The following is a 25,444-nucleotide window of genomic DNA, read 5'->3' as shown; positions in this document are numbered from 1 at the left end:
GTTCACCATACAGACAGGTTTCAATTTTAGTAGAAGTGCAGCTTCTTGTACAGACAATGTCTACTACAACATCCTTTCACTTCTTCCAGATGAAGGACAACAATAACATTATAATACTAAACACAGGATTAAACCTAAACTTAGAACAGGATAGAAAACTGATACAGTGGTATTACATCAATGAATAACAATACTACAAGTTGATCAAACACCAGTTAATACTGGTTTGAATGGTGTGAATTTTTCCCCAGTATTCAAATAAATTTTTGGAAAAGGACTTATACTGGAGATGTCTTGACCACCCAATCAGCGACTAAAACTGTTCCAGCAGAAATTCCTACATTCTAGCAGTGTGTCTTGGGGTAACCACAACAATAAAGAACAAAATATACCCCATAATTTTTGCAGGAAGTCTGTTATCTTTTCTCTCTGACTGGCTGCTTCTAGTAATAATTTAGAACTTACAATAACAAGTAATGGGTAGCCACAGGGTACTGTTTCACTGCTCCTCTTCTTTAACATTTAAGGTGCAGATCTACAATATATTTTATATTCCTGAAAAAGATGAAAGTTCTAAAACAGGTGATTATTTGTCTATGTGGACAGTCTGCCTTTAGAAGAATAAAATTTAAAAATGACTACAGTAATGTTCATACTTAAACAATGGATTACAAAAAGCTTAACATACCCACAGTAAAACCAGCTACAGTAATGTTTCCTGAGCAAGTGGCTCTACCCGAGATTATTGTGTTTGGTCTGTATCACTTCTGTATAAAAACAGTTGTCAAATATCTGGGACTAACATTGAAGGTGCTTATGTGCTCCAGTCCAACCAAATGCTCTGTTGGTTGGACACTTGAGCCTCCAATTCATGAATGCCAGCATAATCGCTTTTGAAAACAGCTCAAACCAAATCAAAGAGTCTCTCTAACTGTCTTTCTTCTGCCTATACTGTAGCTTGATGAGTCGGGACAGGAACATTTATTAAAAACAATAAAGTGAAATTGGCAGTTTTTAGTGAAATACCAAGAAATTGGTGATTTTTATGGAATGGCATGAAATTTGTCATATTTCCATATAAAAGTTTTATAAATCTGATTGTGACATGTTACCAGTATTCATAATTGGCAATTATTGAATACTGAAATTGCATTTTGCCTCCTTTTTTTTCTGAAAGCTGAGGTTCATGCATAATCTTAAAATGACTGATGAACTACAATGTAACGTCATTAATAGCACCAAAATTGGAAAAAAACACCAAACCTGAGGAAGAAATCACTGAACCTGATAAAAACTAACACCAAGCATGGCAAAAAAATAACGCCAAATTTGGAAAAAAGAATAGAACCAAGCTTGGAAAAAAATAACACAGAACTTGGAAAAAATGTTGAATTTAAAAAAAAGTAACACAGAAATTGGCAAAAAATAGCACTAAAATTTTAAAAATAAAGACTGAAAAGAGAAAGAAATAACTCCAGAACTGGGACAAAAAAAAAAGAATGATTTTGCTGGCGCCAACAAACAGTTATTGCAAGGATCATGAATATGATATAAGATAAGAGAAATTAAGGCTCGACGGAGGCTTATAGACAGTCTATTTGCAATTGAAACAGGAAAGGAAATGAACATTAGTGGTATGTGGTATCCTCCACCATGCACTGTACGGTGGCTTGCAGAGTACATATGTAGATGTAGAATTAAACAGACAGATATAAAAGCAGATGAAACTATTCTAGCTTTCAGAACTATTAGTTCCTTCTTTAGCAAGGAAAGATAGATAGGTTGGAAAAGGTCACTCAGGATGAGAGCACCCATCTTTTATGAGAATGGGGAGACAAAGATGAAAGAACAGACATCACAGAGTAAGTAGTCAAAGACATTTCGCTGGTAAGCATTGTGCCAGCTTCCATCCAGTGATAATGAGCACAGAGTGAGAAGTAAAAATAGATCAAGGTGAAGAGAAACGAAATGAATAGTGCACTTAAGAACTAGGAGGAAAAGGAAATGGGATAAAAACAATGGGAGGGGAGGGGGGGGGGGGGGGGGGGAAGAAAATGAAAAAGCTGAACTTCCCCTGAGTAGTGTAACAGGTGCTTGGGTCCCATGAGTTATGCTGTAGAGCATGTTCACAAACTAGGTACTGGGTGTCTTCAATGTAGGCAGTTCTCCTACGCCATTCATGCACTAAGCTTGTTTAATGGTGGTCATTCCTATATTACATGTTCTGTAGGAACTCATGTTAGATGGTGAACAAGGCTGAAGTTTTGCTAGTTTCTCTGCCTCTGATATGATAGTGGTGGGTACACGGGGCAGCTCTTTTGGCAATAACAATTTCAGGAGTAGGATCCTTGGTGTAGTGAAATTGTCTAGGAATGTTTTATGATTTGATGAGGATGTTACAGGTTGGGAGAGCAACAGTGGGAACTGTGGGGAGTATATCAGGCAGAGATGGATCTCAATTCAGAGCTTGAGTTGGGAAGGTCATACCCTGGTGGAGCATTCAAGGCATGGGTGATAGTGGGTGACAAACGGACGCATCGGTTTGTTTTGGAAGTGAGAGCCGTATTAGACAGAAGTTGAAGGAGGAGACTGTGGGAGATTTGTTTGTGAGTAAGCTATGTCGGAGTAGTTGTGGGGGAGGAAAGCCTGGGAGAGCTTTGTGGTGTTGGTGCAGTCCTGGAAATTAACTGAGTACAACATATACTGTGTGTGTGTGTGTGTGTGTGTGTGTGTGTGTGTGAGAGAGAGAGAGAGAGAGAGAGAGAGAGAGAGAGAAGAATGACACGCCTAACGCCACATACCTCGCATGGACTGGAGCTGAAACATCTATCACTAAGTGCACATTTGTCAACATGTTAAGAACTGGGTCAGGGATACGGTTTAAAATAATTCTAAATGGCTAGTAGCAGAACTGAAGTCATAATTTTTCACATTTATAGACTTATTGATGATAGTTTCAATGACATTTGAATTCAAATTTTGTCAAGTACAATAGACAGAACTTCATAGAACATTCTGAAAATTTTTTAAATGGTTGTCCCATGTCTTTACGTTCTGAGAGTTTTCACTTGTGTTTATATTTAACACTTTCTGCCTTCTAAACTGAAGTTCATATGTGTTTGCCATGTTGTTACAGTAAATTCACAGTTGAAAGGTGTTTTGTTAGCTTTGCTAACACTTAATAGTTTTGCAGTAGTGTGATATGAATCCTGTAGTCAGTCCTATCCTCGAACACCATGAATTCTTCTTTTATGGTTATCATACCTGTCTCATCTCTCCCTTAATGTATTTGGGTTGATGCATTCAGGTTACATCACCCATGGGAAATGCAGCTTTCACATTCCAACATGTGGGATTTGCAGTTGCTGACAGAACTGAATAACAAACTGGGTTCCCTTACCTCCTCTTTTGTGATCAATTCCATGTACATTATCTCACTTATACTTTCAGCTCCATATATCATCATCATGGTCATCAAACCCGGTAGCTGAGTGGTCAGTGCGACAGACTGTCAATCCTAAGGGCCCGGGTTCGATTTCCGGCTGGGTCGGAGATTTTCTCTGCTCAGGTACTGGGTGTTGTGTTGTCCTAATCATCATCATTTCATCCCCATCGATGCCCAAGTCGCCGAAGTGGCGTCAAATCAATAGGCTTACACCTGGTGAACGGTCAACCTGACGGGAGGCCCTCGTCACACGACATTATGGTCATCAAAGACAGTGTTTCTGGTCAGTCCCAGAAATATCAGGGGAGCAATGGAGAAAATCTGGCAATGATGAACCATTCTGGCATTAACAAAGTAATCAATAGAAACCAAAAACCCAAAACTTACATTAGATGTGGCAATTTGAAACCTTCTGTTCCCGAGTATAAAACGCGAGTGTTTAACAACTACTGCAATTCGCTAACTTCAGTTTATGAAGTCTGCATTTTCTAAACAGTCCCCAGTTGCCAGCTGAACAACAGAAAAATACGTGGAGCTTCAAAATTTGCAGGTGCTGTGAATATAATTTTGATTCTCTCGAATTAGCTCTGCCTGCCTTCAAAGTACTGTAAGATGTTTTGAGAGGATGTACAAGAAGTTACAAGTAACAGAATGTGTTTTGAGATTACATGGAGATTTTTTTAATAGAAACACAATAATTTTCATTATTCTCTCAAATCATTCTAAAGCACCACCACACATGCCCCTACTAACATAATTTCAATGTTTCACCTCGTTAAGCCGCAGTTGTGCGTCTTTTGCTAGCGAGTGTAGGCATTTTCCATTATGCCCTACATTACTGACACAATGAAGCAACACCCTTGAATTCAATGTATTTTTGAGAACAGTTAACTGACAACTATTCAATAGTGAAAAATTACAGAACTGTGAAAACTATTCAGTCCAAGAGTAAGCAATATATGCTAATTTGTGTGTGCTGTCCAAAGCACAACCAAATACACTTTGAACATTATTCTAGATCCTCTTAGTGCTGTTGTGACATTGTAAGCAAGCTTGATTGGCTCGGTGTGCATGTGGATCAGTTGGTGTTGATTACTGGACCAATTTTGAACACGGTCTCCTGCTGAACCTTATTTCAATGACTGTTAACTTTTTCAAACCTTGTGTTGCTTTCTTCTTTCTGAATTTGGTAATTTTGCACAGTTTTGCAGCTTGCTGCAGCTATTGCTGGCCACTGACACCGTTTGGGTACATGCATGGAAATTTGCACCTTGTGGTCTGCTCACCAAGACATCTGTGGTACAAACACAAAGTATTTTGTCAACTCTCTTGGCTCATTTGCTCACCTGCTTGATTTTTCTGAAACAGTCTCTTCCTATATTCTTCGTTCCTTCTGGGTGGGGTCCACTTTCAATGTTGAAACTTGCTTTTACAGTGTGTCTGTTTAGCTTTTCAGACAGCTAAACCATCATCAAAGAAACTACTTACTCAACTATCAACTTTTGGGTGCTTGTTGCCACTAACTGCTCAAGCTATTTATCAATACTAATTATCTTAAGAATAAATGAACTCCCTATGAAGCCCCGAAGGATGTCTATTGGCTGCCGTGTCATCATCTGCCTTGAGGCATCATGCAGATGCAGAAAGGGGCATGTGGTCAGCACACTGCTGTCCTGGCTGTTTTGACGACTTTCCAGATCATGGAACCATTAGTCCTTAATTACTCTGTAATTGGCATCACGAGGCTGAGTGCAACCCATACCAGTGATCCCAAAGGAAAAATCCTTGGCAGTACTGGAAATTGAACCCAGGACCTCGACATGGTAGCCATCTATGCTGACCATTCAACTACGGAGATGCACTATCTCAGGAATGAAGTTCGACTTCAGTTAATTAAATACTGTATTTTCCCTCATCAGAAACTTTTATAAATATACACACAATGCCCAAAAGCTAGACATAATCAAGAAATGGTAGCATGTTTTCTGAGCAGGTTATAGAATAATCAAAAACTTAATAACATCACATTTAGCATACATCAGTTTCAAACAGAGCAATTTAAAAAGTTCTGAAGCAAAAAATACAAATTTTGGAATACACGAAGACCAGAAAGTCTCTTGCTCAATAACAAAGAAATCAGTGGCATACAGTTACCACTAGGTGCCAAACAGTATTGACAATGATGTTATCTGTTTCCTACGAGGTAGTTCAAGAGCTCTATTGGCAATAGATTCCATTCCTGATGGATCTGTGCAGAGATGTGTAAGAGTCCTTAACTGTCTCTGATAACCTGTAATTCATATTCCCAATTAGTCCATACACTTCCTCATAACATGCATCCAAAATATCTTGGAATCATGCTAGATAGGACTTTTTGTATTAAAGAGCACTTGACATAAATATCTGCTATGATCAAAAGCAGAAATAACTGAAGATTTTCTGACAGTAATGAGTGGTGTAATAACTAAATAAGAGACCTTGATATTTCCCTATAGCTATTGTCATTTGTGTTATATTATGTTGGAGAGCTGTGTTGATATGTTATAGTTTGGTAATCTCTGTGTAAGCATAGCTGTTTTTGTGATTCAAAAACTCTTAATATATGCCATACGATAAGTAGTAGTAGTAGTAGTAGTAGTAGTAGTAGTAGTAATAATAATAATCTAAATACTCAATAGAAGTTATAAATAGAGACTTCATTGGTCGATCCTTGCAATGAATAACTTATTTTCCCTGGTGTTTATCCTGTCCAGTACAGAGTCCGTTTTTCCAGAATTTGACAAATTTTGTTTTTATTGAAGTTCCTGATGACACAGTCTCCAAGCTAATCTATAGGAGGGAAATCATGAGCATCATCTTTCTGTGAAGCATGTAAACTTTGTTCTGAATGCCATTGTGTTTTAACTGTTTGTGTATTCTATTCCCTAAGGTGGAATTTGAGACCAGACCATCACTTTTGAAGTCAGTACCCTGATCTGCGATAAACTCATCCACTATAGCAACCTGGCAGATGTTGCATTATGGTTCATGAGAAACAAGTATAAACTGACTGCATTTTGAAAGAATATCTGATGTGCTTGCAGTTGCTCATCTTGAACCTCTGGGGATTAACAGTATTGCTCCAATCACCAACAGAGGGATGGAGCCTTGTAGGCATATCCAATATTGTGCCTTCTCACACCTGGATCGCACCACAGGTCTTCCCGTGATATTCTTAGTGATTTTAAAGGCTACCACTTTCAAGTAGAACTATTCTGAAAACTGGAGCAGGGGCCATCTTTGCAGAACACAATCCATCACTTCTTCATGATCCAGTCTCGATGTTGCACAACTGCATTATACTCTGCACTCTCATAGCCAGATGCACACTGTCAGATACCAGACAGAAAGACTTAAAGCTACGAGGCTCCGATACCTATATTGACAGAAAAAAATCCCAACACGAAGAAGGAGTTGTGGCAAACAAACAAAAATTGGTAGCCACGTTCCTACATCTGAAAAATGATATCTATCCAAATTTCTTACTGTTGGCCGACTGACACTAGTTGCACCACTATGAGGATGCAAATCAGGTTTGCTTCAAATACACACTGCAATGGTTGTGAGTGTTAGTTACCTTTCAGATTGGATGCAGTGACTGACGTTAGTGAAGAATGCCTTAGAGGCAGGAATGTAACCAATGTACACGACTGCTGGCATTGGTGATCACAACAGCGTACGGTCGCAAGAAGACCGGGCTCCAGACGGCCACGTGACACTATCCAGAGGGAAGACCATCGTGTTCAGGGCATGGCTCTGGCACATCATACTGCATCTGCAGCAGCAGCTGGCACCACAGTCACACAACAAAATGTTACAAATCGGTTACTTCAAGGACAGCTCTGAGCAAGACGCCCTGTAGCACGCATTCCACTGACCCCACACCATCGCCAATTGTGACTTCAGTGGTATCAAGTGATAACTGATTGGAGAGCAGGTCTGTTGTGTTTTCTAATGAAAGCTGGTTCTGATTTGCTGCCAGTGATGGTTGTGTGTTGTTTAGGAGGCGGCCAACTGAGGGCTGCTTGCTAGACACACTAGACCAGGGCCGGCCAAACGCTGCACAGTGTGCAGACATGCGGAAGTGCTGCACATGTGCGCACGTGTGCAACAGCGACATCTGTTATTAGACATGTGTCCTAAATGAACGGCGGCCGCTCAACTTCCCTGTTTATGTGGTACAAGCTGGAGCGCAACATAACCAGTCTCGTTTACCCTTGGTAACCGTAACCTTAACAGAGAAGTACTGAGAAACGGCAGGTACTGTGAAAAAGCAAAGGACGGGAACTGCAATTCTTTTTTGTAGCCGTTTGTGAAAACTCACAGTGTTTGCTGTGCCGCCGAATAATAGGTGGCCAGCGTAAGTTTTCAATTGAAAGACACTACAATACACATCACAAAGACGAGTGTAGTCTACTCAACAGTGAAGAACGGCAAGCAAAATTAAATGTCCTTAAGAAAAATGGATGAGACACATCAACTGTATTATCATTTTTCATGACCAGTGATAAACGTGTTTGGATTTATTCCTTTCATAATTAAAAATTATTGTTTACTAACTGTGTAGTAGTGCCTCATTCTGCTCCATGTTACCTTATTATCAGGAAAGTTGGTCATTAAACCAATTCTTTCAATGTATACTTACATTTAGGGTTTTTTTTTTTTTTTTTTTAATGTGTGAAGGGCTACGCTCAGCTAAGTCGATAAAACATAACATTCATCTAATTGTCGGTTATTATGCAGATTTCAGGTGGAACTGGTGAAAAATATAGCAATAATGGTATTGAAATAACAGGTGATCATCGAGAGGTGTGCGGTTATTCTGTTAAGAGGTCAGTGAGACCTAAATTATGTGGGTGTAACTGAGGGCACTGAGAATTAGTTATAGGAAACCTTTCATTAGTTTAATGTTATTTGAAATCATGAATAAGGTTCATTGGAAGTCGCTAAGTGCTCTCTTTCTTAAATACTAGATCAAAAACATTATGCGTATTTACGTGCCGTCCGTCAAGCTGCCTTAATAAAAACCCACGGTTGTTACCTGTATTACTTGTCTTACTGGATTAAACTGTTAACATAAAAGTAGACGTCTCAATGGGTAGACTGTGACAGTATTTTAAATGTTTAATACGTGAAATACCTTCCCACGGTTGGCTTGTGGAAAGAGCACTAGAATGCGACGGTACAGAGTATCCCAGCAAGTGGATAAAGCGACATCTGTGCGTAGAAACATGCACTACATGAACGCTGACGGCTGCGGCGTGCACGCTGCGACCCAGAAGTTGCACGCGTGCAGGAGCACCGCACGCGTGCAGAATTTCTGGCCGGCCCTGCACTAGACCTACACCTGGAGTTATGGTCTGGGGCGGGATTTCTTACGACAGCAGGAACAAACTCATGGTTATCCCATGCACCCTGACTGCAAATCTGTATGTCTGTCTGGTAATCCGATCTGTTGTGCTACCATTTATGAACAATATTTCAGAGGATGTTTTCCAACATGATAATGCTCACCCACATACTGCTGTTGTCGCCCAACATGCTCCACAATGTGGACATGTTGCATAAGCCTGCTTGATCACCAGATCTGTATCCATTCAAGCACATAGGAGATATCAATGGATGACAACTCGTGTCATCCACAACCAGCATTAACCACTCTGTATTGCCCGACCAAGTGGAACAGGCATGGAACTCCAGCTCACAAACTGACAACCAACACGTGTGCAATACAATACATGCACATTTGAATGCTTGCATTCAACGTTCTGATGTTTACACTAGTTATTAATGTACCAAAATTTCAAATTTGGAATGGCTTATCTTGCACTTACATTAACCTGTGATCTTGCAATGTTAATCACTTATATATGTTATCTAGACAAATGTATTACCTAAATTTCATTACTCTATTTTAATTATGTTTTGGTGTCACAATTTTGTTCTGCGATTGTAGTTTGTAGAAAAATGTAACTTCCTTGGCAACAGTACACTCTGCAAACTTTAGTTTGCGATCATTGTTGAATTTTGTTGTGTAATGATGACTCTATATTGGTTCTTTTATTTAGTGATTGCTCTTGGTTGATCTTGTAATCACCTCCGACAATTCCTGTGTCTTACAATCGTTGCCAAAGTCTGGTAACCCCATTTTGTGTCACATTTAACATTATCGAGACTGCATTCTGTGTACGACTTATTTTTAACCCTCTGAAGATTCTATCCAATAAAACAAGACCCATTTGGCATTGCCATAAAATTTAGGCAGAGACCACACTATTTTTACAACAAAAGTGTCAATATGTAGGTCTAATGCATTGTTTTTCATTATTACAATTATGTGTATTCAAAGTAGAAACTACTACTTTCATATACAGGTTTTTGGATAAGTTTGCAAACTCATTTAGAATTATTGCTCACATTTTGATTTTTTTTTTCTTCATGATTTTGTAACTACTGGACACCAGCGTGATATGCTGCACTAGGAACAGGTTATTGAAAGAGACCTTGAATCCTCTTAACTGATCTAATATTGCTGCAAGATGCTGCCATTCAATGATGATAACTTCTTGAAAGGAGGAATTAACACCAGGTTACACCATCAAATTATTTTAGGATAATCTTATTTCATTTTTTTCCAGGAATAGCCTAGGTAACAAAAGTAACTGGTTTCTTGATCAAGTGGTTGCAAATTCAGCTATCCAGAAGCAGCAGAGAGGTAGCAATTGATGCTCAGTATTGTTGTGGAAAGTACCCGTGACAGAATAATGTGCAAAGTCTATTTGGTTGTGCTTTGGACAGCAGATGCGTAGCATATATATTGTTTACTCGTAGACTGAGTAGTTTTGACAGTTCCATGAATTTTTACTACTGAGTGTTTGTCAGTTAATTGTGCTTGGTAAAAATGTGTTAAATTCAAAAGTGTTGCTTCATTGCATCAGTAATATAGGGCATAACAGAAAGTACCTAAAAATTGGCAACCAAGAATACTAAAGAATGCAAAAACCTAAGAGAATGTGCAAGGAAATACAGTGACTTCACATCAAGTTGTCAGAAGAAAATGCAACTGATGCAACTGTTACAGCTGTAAGAATATTTTTTGAAAAATATCGACAAAGTCCAACCTAAAATTGAAACACAGATATGGAATTATCATTGTGAGTGAAAAAATACTCTGCAAATTCGGCAAACAATTTGTCTGAAGACGACAAGATAAATCTTAGTGCATGAATGGAGATACAAATTCTGAAGTTCCTTCTCGAGAAGCCAGAGTTGTGTGTTGAATTTGGCATTTACACAGAACAATGCTACCAATGATTGCTCTAAGTCCGCAATAACACTGAAGCCACCTGAAGAATGACAATATCTACACTTGAGAGAAATGTTAATCAGCTGTCTGTGCAAATCATTGGAACAAGACATACAACATGTATTGCATAGCAAAAATTTTGGGGATTAAATGACTCAAATCTCTGACGTGATGTTACGGCATGTGTGGTTAGCACAACTTCCAGTAGCAGTGAAGATAGATGTAGTGATATGTGAGAGAACTAACATTAATTGTGTAATCACAGTAGCAGACAATGTGTATGCAACAATTGACACAGAAAGCTCATTGATGGTGATGAAAAAAGTAGCTGATGAAATCAACTGCTGAGAAGTAGCTGCTATTCAGAAGGAGCCCAGATTGAGGAGATATGGACAGACTTGTTTGCACCTTTGCCTATCAGACCCATTAATGTGAAATCATAGACAAGATAGAATATAATAAATGTATGACGATAGTTCACTATTCTCTACTTCTACATTTGTCTAACAGCTGTCTCTCTTGCACTTTGGTCTTTCCTTCTTGTTCCTGCAATTCCTGTGTGTGTGTGTGTGTGTGTGTGTGTGTGTGTGTGTGTGTGTGTGGGGGGGGGGGGGGGGGTAGACTTTGAAAGCTTAGGTGTATGCTATAGGCCTTTTAGTGCTCAGTGGCAATGCTATCTGATAAAAAGTAATCTATTACTCAGTTATACTTTATATTCTTTTTGGTCAGTTACACAGCAATCACTAAGTCTCAGAGGTGGTTTCAGGAGTCCATCATTTCTCTTAAAGCTTGCTTTTCTTCTGTATTTCTTCTCCTCTGAAGTGAACAAAGAGGTGGTATTAATAATAACAAAAGTTTTAACAATTATTGCAAACATATTTTCATGCATCAGTACTTATGCTGCTTGGTTTTGTGTATGAACACTAAGCTCTGTACACATGATGTGCTATACAATGTTTCAAAAACAGAAATTTGAAGGTATACCTTTCCCTAGCTTTTATGCACTTTCTGCCTTTATTTATACATGAACCTAGTTTAATAATAACGGTTCTGTTCCTTAAGAGTTGCATTAGTTGATAAAGGTGGGCAAATTAAGCTAGAGGAAATTAAAAACACAAAATGTTGGCATTAAGTGAGAATTTTCATTAAAAGAAATTCCAGACTTTTTACTCACAATGAGATGGTTTATCTCTCTTGTAGCAGTCAAAGTCCAACACAGTATGAATAATGAGACTTCTTAAGTGTAATTAGTGTCAAGAATTCTTTTTAAATACCATTATGAGAAATAGTAGTCAGGTTTAAATTCACAATATCTTTGGGGCATTTAACATTCTGGCTAGAAATTATCAGCAACTCTGTCTTATTCATGATGTACACAAAATTAGCCTTGAAACATGTAATAATTAGCATTTTTGCACTGTAAACGGAGTGGTTGAGCCCACATTGCAACTTTCAAACTGGTAGAAATTCTAGTTGTGTTCATATCAAGCTCTACACTGCCTCACTCAAAGAATCTTAATGGAAGAGTAGTAAATTTCTATGAAAGTTTCTTATACTGAAATGGTTCCTTCTTTTAACATGTGAATCTGAGAGACAGAAGGATATGAAATGTGAAAATATAAAGACAACAACAGGAAAAAATAATCTGCAGTTACACGCCTCCTAAATAAATGTAATGAAGAAACAATTTATAAACCATTTACATTCTATTGTATAAAACACACCTGTATTTGACTGCAACATATACAAATTTAACTTACAAAATGTATGCCTGGATACACAGATTGCATGAAGTTACAAGTAAAACACAATGACATGGAGAATATGGCTGACATAATGAAGATGAATAACACAGATCATAATTTTATTGTAATGCAAATCAAGAATGCCTTGACATGCAGGCAAGAACACCAATAGCGTCTAAGCTGACATGACAATAAAAGTATATTTGAAGATTAAAAGTGTGTGTGTTTCAATAAAGATCTTACACAATAACAATCTTTGCACATTATATCACATAATGCAATGTTATAATTTAGATATTATTTCACAACAGTCTTCATAGTGTACATTCCATAAATACATAAATAAAAATAAAAATAATAAATTCAAAAACAAAATTATATTATGAATGAAAGATAGATAGAAAGGGTATCATTCAACATTAGTGAAAATCTATGCCCATCAATGTGATCAGCATTGTGTTTAGAAACTAGACACTGTTGCACATTTCTGTAGATTACAAATCCTACACTTGATGCTACAGCAGAGTTGAATAAATTAACGCAGAAGATATGGAAAGCTAACAAGACAGATGAGAAGTTTATCAGGGCTTAGTTTATTATTTTTGCACTACAGCTGCTAGGCTGCTGCTGTCACTATCTTAATACAGTTTTCTCAATGAATAACCCCATCTAATTATTCCTTGATGACATTTTCCTTTATTCTTATTTCGTAAAAACAAACAGTTGAGAGTTGGTGGAACGATAAACATCAGAATTATGTCCACACACGAAATGCAAAGAAAAGAAATATTATGTCAATTACTAATAAAAAAGTAAGTTTGCATTTAGGTGCAAACTATTATTTTTTATGTTGTGTGTTTACTGCTGAGTTTCTATTGTTCAAGATTCTTTCGATGTAATATGGCAGTTTGTCCGTAGCAATGCCTGAGATGCTTACAGCAACCGGTAGCTAACCATAGCTGCCAACTGCTGTAAGCCAAGTGTCAGTGGTCTTTTGAAGTATCATCAAGCAGTCATTCTAGGATAATGAAGACATGGAGTTTAAAATTCTCATGCTATAGTGAAATACCTCTTATACTGTAAGAATGAAAGGCAACTAGTAAAAATTATTTTGAGTCTTTTTGTAGGCTTGAGAACAGCTCTAAATTTTGCTACTCATACCCTTCTATTCATCTTTATTCATTTATAAAAAAATAAAAAGATGGATGACTGGGAATGCCGACTTGAGTATCAAAATCCTATAAAACTGAACCCTCAAATAGTGGCATATGTATATAATACACAATAAAATTGTAAATTACAACTTAAAACATAGCAATACACTGAACACTATGATTAAATGCAACTGTACAATAGTTCATTGTTCGGCTTTCTCAGCAATAAAATTTGTAAAAGTGAAAACTTCAACAGTTAAAATGCACAGATATATCACATTAATGACTTATTACTGTGATTTATTCTTTTCCACTATAGACCATGTTGGCTAACATTATTATGATTCTGGGTCATCTTATACAGCATGAATGACATGAAAACATTTGAAGGATGTTTCAGAAAGTGACTGGAGCTTTCCAGTTCTTCACAAAACAAATATTCTGGACTGATGAACTGCTTTGTCAGAAAAAAAAAAAAATATTCTTAAGGAAAGCAGATGCACAGTTCAATATTAAGACAGCCTATGCATTCAGGAGGGCACCAAATATAAAATTTATGCAGACATACTTATTTCTGCTTTAAAAGGTTACAATTCATACAAGGATGCTGAAGTTACGCAATTATTGTAGAGGCAGAAAAGTATGGGAGAATGCTACAAGCCAATGGGGGGCTTACAGTACGTAAATGTCGACAGATGAAATAATTTTCTGTCAGTGTTCAAGTACCAGCAATGACATACCATTATTCATGAAGATGGATGAAGCTTTGTACTAAATGCAGTCTCACACCCACATATACATATTTCATAAAGGCTATCAAACATCACAGGCTGTATTCACAACAAATTTGTAGGATTCTGTTTATATAAATATAACTTATATGTCAATTTTACCTTGTTTTAGCAATACCTTATTATGTTTTGATAAAAAAAGTATTATCATGAAGAGCCTAGCAATAGAACTGCAGGAATTGTGACATATTACTGCTAGACTCAAATATTTTCCTATAATTATCTTTCTCTTTTGAGCAGGGGTGGATCACTTTAGAAGCATTATAAGAATGACAAGAAGCAAGATGTAGCACTTGATAGTGTACGTTACTGAAGAAGCAGTAACTAATAGTGAGAGGCCGTCACCAGGGCTTGACATTGATGATCTAAATAGAACGAAGAACAGTATATGATGAACACATCAGGAGCAGCAGCACATAACTACATAGATTTTCTTTCTTTTTTTTCCATTATGAAATCAAAATGTTGATCAACAAGATGGAAAGTGTCCTGATCAAGAAAGCAGGATGTGAGATGAGAGCCTAAGAAGTGAAATATTATTTTTTGTATTTGTGGTTGAGTAGCATATTTTAATTATTTTACTGAGGTTACTTTCTGAAACACCATTGTACTGTATTTTTTAAAATGTATATTTTACAGTAATTTAATTTTACTTTTTTCCTGCTTACAAAAATAGCAAAGAAAATATTTTAAAATTTCTGGAGCTATATTGAGTATATTCTTGACCACATTCAAACACTGTTATCATTTAACTCTTTACATATTCAAGTACATAATTTATCTCCAAAGAATGGCAGGGAAACACAACATAATATTTGAAACAAAAGTCTAACATATCAAAAGATAAAGATATACCTACAGGTTGAGAAAATTAAGGTATGACATGAGAAAGTACTAACAAAAGAAAGAGTACATAAATTAACTTGTACATAACCAAATGGAATAACTGAACAAGGCAGCAGCTTTATCCATTATACGCAGAGACGTTAAAATACAAATTTGGATAGCTTAGCCTCCCTTTGAAAAATGAATACTAGAGACTGAAACTTTGTCTCAAATCACCAAAGGCTGAGATAATTCTCTTTAAGGCACTATTAGAACAATCACTTTATATCATTTGGAGAAAGACATCAGAACAATCCACTTTACATCATTTAGAGAGAGACATAATGTAAAATGAGACAGTCAGATAGGAAGTTAAACAGAGTCTACATTCTGAGTTGTTGCACTGTTAAACTTGGTGAGCACTTTGACTAGCAACAATGGTTGATATGCCAAGAAGAAAATTCTTTCACACTGGCAAATTTAACAGGTCTCCAACACTCTACTTTGTCACCTGGATCATTATGTTACATTTTTAGGCACCTCGAATAAATAAAAACAATGAACATACAACATGCTTATTTTACAGCACTGGTTCTCCAAAACTTCATACGAATCACATTTCAATTCTATAGTCTGCCTTAACTCACTGGTCATAAAAATATGGAATTTCCCTTGACTACATCTGTGGCACTCCATATTACTATTCTGAATGGCATGGAATTCAACATACAATGAATCAGTTTGAAAATAAAATACATGAGGCAGAGTTTTAAGTTCTCTGTTGTTTATGACTATAATTCATGCTGCACTGCCAATGATACTTTGCTGATTTTATTGCATTACTTTTGCATACAACTTCTTAATCAAAATACTCACATAATGGAATTATGAGCTGCCTCCTCCACAACTAAAAACTAACAAAAATAAATACAAAGTTTTTCTTTCCATGCTCAGTATGTACAGAAATACAATATTATTTCTTTCAAACAATTTCATTTCCATTTCTCAATTTTGGGATTTTGGCATAACTGCTATGAATGGAGAATGTGTGTGGTTTTGTGAGTGTGTGTGCATGCGGCGAGGGGGGGGGGGGGGCATATCTACAACCTAGCATACTTAATGCCTTGCTGCTATCGCATCGAATGTAAACATGGCTGTAGTAAAATCGTAAGGTTTGTAATTTAAGCAGCAACCAGTCACAAGTATAGTTTAAAATAGTTCATTTAACAATATTACTGGTTTCTGATTGATTACAAATCTATCTTCAGATGGGTGTTACAGCTTTTTTTGCTTTCTTGTTATGCATTTGTTACTGGTGTGGTGCGCTACAATCAACAGGGTTTTTAGTTCGCAACTGTAAGCTTATCAGAGATTTTTAAGGTAATAAAACATGATATTTGTGGCAAAGAAACATCCACTGTGCAAGTGTTTGCTCAGTTTCATGTCTTATTAACTTAAAAAAATCATTTCATGACTCTTTCTGTGAAGGTCAAAATGAAGGAACCTCTTGTAAATTTACCAAATATGAATGGAAATCTATTTATCTTAGTGCACCACACCTAAAGATGGCCTTATATAAGGGGCGTTCAAAAATAAACGAGTTGGAGTCTGGAATGCACAAACTGGTAATATCGTGGTGTGTGTAACGAGGTGTGGTTCTGACCAGAGCGTGGAAGTTCACAGCCCTTCGCTAGAGGGCACGCGTGTATGTCACATGACTATACAGAGCTAGCAGCAGCATGTATCAATCATCCACACGAGTGCAGAAAAGGTTATGCTGACATTCTTCTTTCACCAGGATGACCCCTTCTGATTCACTTCCTGCAGCACGACACAACAGTGAATTCCCAGCAGTACTCGCAAACCTTGACCACCCTTCACAAAGCAATCAAATCAAAACAACCAGGCGATCTCACCTGTGGGGTCATTCTACTCCACGACAATGCAAAGACTGATACGGCCAACACAGTCACAGCAATCCTGCAGTCCGGACCTCTCTCCCTGTAATTATACCATTTTTGGTCCCCTTAAAAAGGTTCTGAGAGGCAAACGATTCACCTTGGATGACGACATCCAGTGAACTGGTTAACATTGCAGCCCGGGGAATTTTATGAGACAGCCATTCACTGCCTTGTGGCACAGGGGGACAAGTGTCTCAACAGCCAGGGTCAATACTTCTAACATACAGGTACTGGTTTCTGTAATTATGCTTCCAGCTCGTTTCTTTTTGAACGCCCCTTATAATATATCCACAACGGTAATCGGTCAAGTTAAATTTTGTAAACCATACTTGTGACTTCTTGCAGCCTTAATAATAAACGTTATAACTAATGCCCTGCTTCACACACACCAATAGAACAGTGTAACTACACCAACCAAAGAGGAGGCAGTGTAAACATCAGCATTTCACATGATACTCATAAGTTACTAATCATAGGCATGTACATTTCTTAACATCAACATTACAGCATACTGTACTGACACATTATCAGAATCATGTACTGTTCACAATTATGTTCCAATTGAAAGTCTGGTAGTCTTTAGTTCTATTGAAAGTAGTCCAGTCTCCACATTTATTATACCATGCTTCGATTGTCTTTGATACATTTTGTGATGAGGTAGTGTCATTTTCATAACAAGCGGTATGACATATAATTAAATTAACAATATCTGCAGTTTCACAGATAATTTTTTGTGTCAGTGTTCTCCTCTACAAATAAATACCAGTGCCCTGTCATACTGTTGATATTTAAGTCAAGATATAAATATAAATTTTTTTGCAGATGCAATTCACATTCCAATAATTTATACAAATTTAATCAATTAACATAAATAAATTTGTGTGTACTATAAGCCAACAATAATTTAATTGAACAATGGAAAACGAGGACAGATTCCATTCATCACTTAGAGCAGGTTTGTTGAACAGCCTCCTCTAGGTGGTGAGTATCAGTTAATCCTCATTCACAATAATAGTGTAACTGACAAAGAAGTAATAGGCCGGAACACCAACAACTATCTTCTAGCATGAAGACAACAGAAATTGCCTCATAACAATGCTTCCGAACTATAAAGATTTAATGGTCCATGGTCCACCATACGCACTGCTTCACTCCTCCCCCCCCCCCCCCCCCCCCCCCCCTCTCTCTCTCTCTCTCTCTCTCTCTCTCTCTCTCTCTCTCTCTCTCACACACACACACACACACACACACACACACACACACACACACACACACAGTGAATTCAAGCACTTCTCACTAACAGAAAACAAGTCTTATCATGAAATGCATGAAAAGAAACACATAATATTTCAATTAAGCACTTCAATTAAGCACTTTTTCTTAGGAAAAATGGCATCAACTCTTACAGAATAAAATATGATCAAATAATAACTGCACACATTAAGTATTGCAAATGCACACTTAGAAATAAAAAACAGCATGAGAAGAAACATTGTTGCTAACTTCATTGTAACAAAATACATATTATGAATCCGGAAGAGATTCTCATCTAACAAACTAGACCATGAATATGAGACCTAAAGCACTTTATCAGTTAATATTTCCATGAAAGTGTTATTCCCCTGCCTTCTTTCACACTAATAATCATCTTACAGTTCGTATCATTACTTGGCACATCTTGTGCACACAAACACTAGTGCGTCAACCACTAGATCATGCATTTTTTAAAACTGTCATATTCTTCTTCCTCTAGGGTTTTCCCCTCTATGTTTATTCCTTTACTATAATAATCAGATCATTTAAAAATTAAGCCACTCATTAGTGAATGCAATTTATTATAAGTTATTGGCCTGACAAAAATACTGTTGCGTGTATGATACAGACACATATTATTTAAAACTAACTATTGACATGTGGCTCTTCTAAAAGCTTAAGGAACCAGTTACATTTTGCACACAAGCACACATTACTGTACAATAAAGATAAAAACATATCCTGCTTTTGAAAAATATTAAACAAGCACATAACTTTATGATTAAAAAGAAGGCTCTCCATTGAACCTTAGTGGCATCTAGTATCATCCTTTTTGTAACAGAATCTTTCATATTCCGTATCATATAAAACGAACTAGTCAGGTACAGATACAATGAAACACCTTTTCAGCAGGTTGTTTGTGAAAAAACTTTGGAAGAATGTTGTAAACTGTATCATTCATAAATACATGAGCAAATACACCTATACAATGAACCATCAATAAGGCCACAACTACTACCTTTTTCTAAAACAGCAAACTTCTGCATACAGTTGCCCGAACTTTTGTGTATGGTATTACATTTCTTAAAAAGCAGACCTACAAGTAGGTGCAATACTGAAATACAACAATGACAGAAATGAACACCAAAGTTAACAAAGAGTAGATCTGCAAATATTCAACATCATAAGAGTTCAGTTATGAATGATCTTTTTGTTCATTAAATGCACATTGGTTTTCAAATCACTTATTTCACACTAAAGTTGTAGAAAGTCACCTTTGTTCACCTTCTCATTGCAGAAAATCCACATCAACTTGGCATTTCAGTCTTCACTGTCTCCTACGGCAGTTACACAAGAAAAGGCAGTACTTGGAAGCACTTCCCTGCTTTCCTGAAAGATGAAACAATACAACATACTGCAATGAACTTAGAGAACCATCATTATAACATAAACTTGACTAACAACGTATTTTTATAAAATTGGTTTATCAACATTAGTTAGCTGGTTATTTTCTAAAAAGCAGGAAAACTGGCAAGAAATTTAACCATAAATAGTAATCTGACTACAAATGTGATTACTATTTTAAGGCACCCCACATCTCTCCCACAAAACTACACATTTTCTATTTATCACCTTTAATTACTAAAAATAATCTGTCAAACGCAGGCAAACTAATTGCCTACAAGCAAGATACATGGCCTCTTGTAAAGTTAATGTAAGTAATAGTAGCAAAAAGCTGCATAAGCTTAATAAACAAGATAAAATATAATATTTTGCATACAATATGAAGACAACACTAGAATTAATTTGCTAGAACTGAAATTTAGCAAAGGAAACAACAAGGACATCTTAAACTCTACAGGAAAGCAACAAGAGTACTACCATACACTGTTTGTCTTGCTACCTAACAACACACAAGCATGATCCATATAGAGAACTAAATAGAACCACTTAGTAGAAATGAGAACCACACAAAACACAACATAATCAAACAAATAATGGCTAGCAATTTACACACAGACACATTTGGAAACCCTCATACAGGAAGAAATCAATAAAAATCTACTTGCAATTAAAATAACACAGAAAATAAATGCAATGTCTGCATACAGTTTTTTGAAAGCTCTCTAACTGCAGTAACACTCAGGTCACACAACATCAACATTGCTTTCAGAAGAGAAAACAATGACAAGATAAATAATCAAGTGTAAATAAAACTGTTTGTGCTACAGGTAGGCCAAACAGGGATAGATTTTTCTTGAACATTATAGTGAGCACAGCAATGCTTATCACAAAATTAATCAAAATGAGAAACAGTGGTCAACTTTAAAGGCTATGGACATAAAATGAAGATCACAAAATGGATTTATATGAACAATTTTAAATCTATGTCAATAACATAATAGACATAATAGGTGGAAACAAGTTGGTGAGTAAAGCTTCTTGGTAGATTAAGATTGTGTGCCAGACTGGGACTCTAACAAGCAACATAATCTTTTATAGGCAATGCTCTTATCAACTGAGTTAGCCAGGCACGATTCACAACTTCTATGTACTTTTCAAAGTTCACAGATACTCTTCTAAAGTTATAATAGAGTGAGTTATGGCTTATTGACAATCAGCATAAAACAAACTCTTTCCAAAACCACACAAGAAAATCTCCTCCATGTCATTATTAGGATTTCCGGCTTAGAAAAATCACATGAAGTTGTGACATTGAGTAAGAAATACCTGAGTATCACTGTTCTTAGTACACTGATTTCATAGTTCAATAGCATAGTTGACCGACTGCTAAGCATTAGAACGAAGTAGGATTTTTATCAAACCCCCACTTTCACCAATGATTTTTCATTTTACTGCATTAATTTCTTTAATGTATAGGAAATACAAAATTAACAGAATGAACAGTTCATGATGTAGTTGTCTTCAGTCCAAAGACTGGATTGATGCAGCTCTCCATGCTATTCTATCCTGTGCAAACCTCTTCATATCTGAATAACTATTGCAACATTCATCCTTTTGAATCTGCTTACTGTATTCATATCTTGGTCTCCCTCTATGATTTTTACCCCCACATTTCCCTCCATACTAAACTGGTGATCCCTTTATGTCTAAAGCATATGTCCTATCAACTGGGCCCTTATTTTGGTCAAGTTTTGCCACAAATTTCTTGTCTCCACAGTTCTGTTCAGTACCTCATTATTAGTTACATGATCCACCCATCTAATCTTCAACATTCTTCTGTAGCACCACATTTCGAAAGCCTTTATTCTCTTTTGTATAAAACTGTTTATCATCATGTTTCACTTCCATACATGACCACACATCAGATAAATACTTTCAGAAAAGACTTCCTAACACTTAAATCTATGTCTGTTGTTAACAAATTGCTCTTCATCAGAAATGCTTTTCTTGCCATTGCTGGTCTACATTTTATATCCCCTCTACTTTGGCCATCATCAATTATTTTGCTGCCAAATATAAAAACTCATCTACTAATTTAAGTGTCTCATTTCCTAGTCTAATTCCATTAGCATCACCTGATTTAATTCCACAAAATGCCATCATCCTTGTTTTGCTTTTGTTTATGTTCATCTTGTACCCTCCTTTTAAGACAATATCCATTCCATTCAACTGCTCTTCCAAGTCCTTTGCTGCCTCTGCACTTACAATATCATCAAGAAACCTCAAAGTTTTTATTTCTTTTCCCTGAACTTTAATTCCTACTACAAATTTTTCTTGGTTTCTTTTACTGCTTGATCAGTGTACGGATTGAATAACATTGGGGATAAGCCACAACTCCATCTCACTCCTTTCTCAACCACTGCTTCCCTTTCATGCCCCTCAACTCTTATTACTGCCATCTGGTTTCTGTACAAGTTGTAAATAGCCTTTTTCTCTGCGATTTTTTACCTCTCCTACAGTCAGAATTTCAAACAGAGTATTCCTTCTCTAAGTATACAAATGCTATAAACATAGTTTTGTCTTTCTTTAATCTTTCTTCTAAGATAAATTGGAGGGTGAGTATTGCCTCAACTGTTCCTTGGTTTCTCCAGAAACCAAACTGATCTTCCCCAAGGTCGGTTTCTATCGGTTTTTCCTTTCTTCTGTACAGAATTTGTGTTAGAACATTGGTGTCCAAAATTAGAGCAACAAACGGAAATTTTGCAAGGTTGCATTTATACTGCCACAAAACAGTATACACAATTGATAGTAAAGTAGAAACAATGTGAAGAATACAGAATGTAAACAACTGCAACATACATAACGGTAAAAAAAAAGTTATTTGTTTTTCCCAACTTAAAGGATTTGCCCACACATTCCATCAACTGGTTAATGTGCTTGGTACAGAGTGTGACCACCTCTTGCACCAATACAGGCCTGATAACGGTGGGGCATTCTGTGAATGATGTCATCAATATAATATTGAGGCAATAATGACCATTCTTCCTGCAGATGTGCTCACAAGTCTTGGAGAGTGCTTGGTGGATGTTGACATGATGCACCCCGTCTCCCTAGTGAATCACAGACATGTTCTGTGGGATTCAAATCAAAAGAGTGAGCAGGCCACACCATGCGTGCAATACCCTCCATTTGCAAGAAAACATGAACCACTCTTGTTCTACAAGGTCGAGCATTATCATCCATCAGTACAAAGTCTGGGCCCACAGCACTAGCTAAAACCACACATGAGGTGCCGAGATCTTGTCACGATACCCGACAGCAGTTAAACCATGCCAATTCACCCATACAATTTCATGTAGAGGTGTTCGAGTGCTTACCATAATTCCTGCCCACACCATTAGGGATTCTCCACAATTTCCGTCTCTTTCCACAATGTTTGGGTTGCAAAATTGTGTTCCACATTCCCTCCAGATGCGAATCCATTGAGAATCACTCTAGACCAAATCAGATCTTGTCTGTGAAAAGAACATTGGTCCACCATTCGATCGTCCAGATGGCATGTTGACAAGTCCACTCTAGATGTTCGTTTCAGTGAAGATGCATCAGAATTACATTTACAGCAGGTCTTCAACAATAAAGGCCACTCTGCCAAAGCCCTCTGTACACTGTTTGCCTTGATAAAACACGCCCAATGGATGCTGATAGCTCAGATGTCAGTTGCCACGCAGTAGTAAAGCAGTACTGTCATGCCCTGACAGCCAAAAAATGATCCTCTCTTTCTGATCTCACACACGGTCAGCCCTGCTCCTATGATCAGCCCTGCTCCTATCTTCAGGATAGAGTTTTGGTCTCTATAAACTGACGCCACTTCTGAGGGACATTACGCCATCGGGCCACATGTGTTTGTGACTGTCCTGCTTCCATTCTTCCTATGACCCCACCCACCACAGAATCTGTTATGCGTTTCCCCTGTGCCATACTGCACCATCTGTGACTGTGTGATTGAGGTTTTAGGACTGCCCGGAAAACACTACCCCCTTCGGTAGGTGACCTGATGTCATCATTGGATTGAAGTTGTTGCCCATTGATCGGATGCCATCTTCTATGCAGAACACGCTTGTATGGACATCTGTTGACGGTTTGTGTAATTATACCATACATCAGACACAGGACAGAGAAACAGTGGTTTGCTGCTTTAATTTTAGACACCTGTGTATTTTGCAATCATTACTTATTAAATTGATAGTTCAGTAATTTTCACCTGTCAGCAGTCGGAATTGCGATTAGTACATTTTTCTTGAAGTCTGAAGTTATTTTGCCTGACTCATACATCTTGCATATCAGATGGAAGATTTTTGTTATGGCTGACTCTCCCAAGGCTATCTGTAGTTCTGATGGAATATCGTCTACTCCCAGTGCCTTGTTTAGACTTAGGTCTTTCAGAGCTCTGTCAGATTCTTCTCGCAGTATCATATGTCCCATCTCATCTTCATCTATGTTCACTTCCCTTTCTATAATATTGGCTCCATGTTTATCTCCCTTGCATATACGCCCTATATACTCCTTCCACCGTTCAGCTTTTCCTTCTTTGCTCAGGACTAGTTTCCCATCTCAGCTCTTGATATTCACACAGCTGCTTCTTTCTGCAAAGGCCTCTTTAATTTTCCTGTAGGCGGTGTCTATCTTTCCCAGAAAGAAATATGCTTCTAAATCCTTGCATTTGTCCTTTAGCCATTTCTGCTTAGCTATTTTGCACTTCCTGTCAATTTCATTTTTTAAACGTCTGTATTCACTTTCACCTGCTTCATTTGCTGCATTTTTATATTTTCTCCATTCATTAATTAAATTCAATATCTCTTGTGTTATCCACAGATTCCTACTAGATATCGTCTTTTTACCTATTTGATCCTCTGCTGCCTTCACTATTTCATCTCTTGCAGCTAACCATTCATTTTCTACTATATTCTTTTCCCCTGTTCTAGTCAACCATTGCCTAATGCCCTCTCTGAAACTCTCAGCAACCTCTGGTTCTTTCAGCTTATACAGGTCCCATCTCCTTAATTTCCTACCTTTATATTCAATTTCTTCAGTTTTAATTTACAGTTCATGAACAATAAATTATGGTCAGAGTCCACATCTGCTCCTGGAAATGTTTTACAATTTAAAACCTGGTTTCTAAATCTCTGTCTTAACATGATACAATAAATCTGAAACCACCTGATGTCTCTAGGTCTCTTCCACATATACAACAGTTAATAGTTCCAATTTTTTTTTTTTTTTTTTTTTTTTTTTTTTTTTTTTGCCGCGAAAAGGGCACAGCATGTAATTTTTTTACCATTCAGTATTCTGCCCACCCTGTGAACTAATTAAAACATCTCCATTTTCTGCCACCTCCTCCTAGGCATCTACAACAATATTCCATAGGTCAACGCATGTTCCTAGCTTGTGGTCAGGTCATTTATTGTATGGCCCATTTCATCTGTACCCACATGTTTTCAACAGGGTTGAGGTCAGGTACAG

At 37.2% G+C, this 25,444-nt stretch overlaps 1 protein-coding gene across 2 annotated transcripts in view; it reads right to left on the bottom strand.

Annotated features, from left to right (window-relative positions):
* Nucleotides 1–11,488: 11,488 nt before the first annotated feature.
* LOC126480771 (1-phosphatidylinositol 4,5-bisphosphate phosphodiesterase gamma-1) overlaps nucleotides 11,489–25,444 on the bottom strand; it is a 248,439-nt gene continuing 234,483 nt past the window's right edge. The window contains exons 22-23 of one of the 2 annotated variants that reach the window (XM_050104071.1): nucleotides 19,795–19,909; nucleotides 11,489–11,606 (exon numbers count right to left, since the gene is read on the bottom strand). In XM_050104071.1, the coding sequence (XP_049960028.1) occupies nucleotides 19,841–19,909 (69 nt within the window). In that variant the 3' untranslated portion in view covers nucleotides 11,489–11,606; nucleotides 19,795–19,840. Of the gene's footprint in view, nucleotides 11,607–18,516; nucleotides 19,910–25,444 lie in introns of those variants that run through there. The other variant, XM_050104070.1, reaches the window with a different exon arrangement.

This window comes from Schistocerca serialis, chromosome 5 (genome assembly GCF_023864345.2).
Source record: "Schistocerca serialis cubense isolate TAMUIC-IGC-003099 chromosome 5, iqSchSeri2.2, whole genome shotgun sequence".
In the NCBI taxonomy this organism is placed as follows: domain Eukaryota; kingdom Metazoa; phylum Arthropoda; class Insecta; order Orthoptera; family Acrididae; genus Schistocerca; species Schistocerca serialis.
Note: the sequence above shows the minus strand (reverse complement) of the source record. Positions and strands in the feature narration are given on the sequence as shown.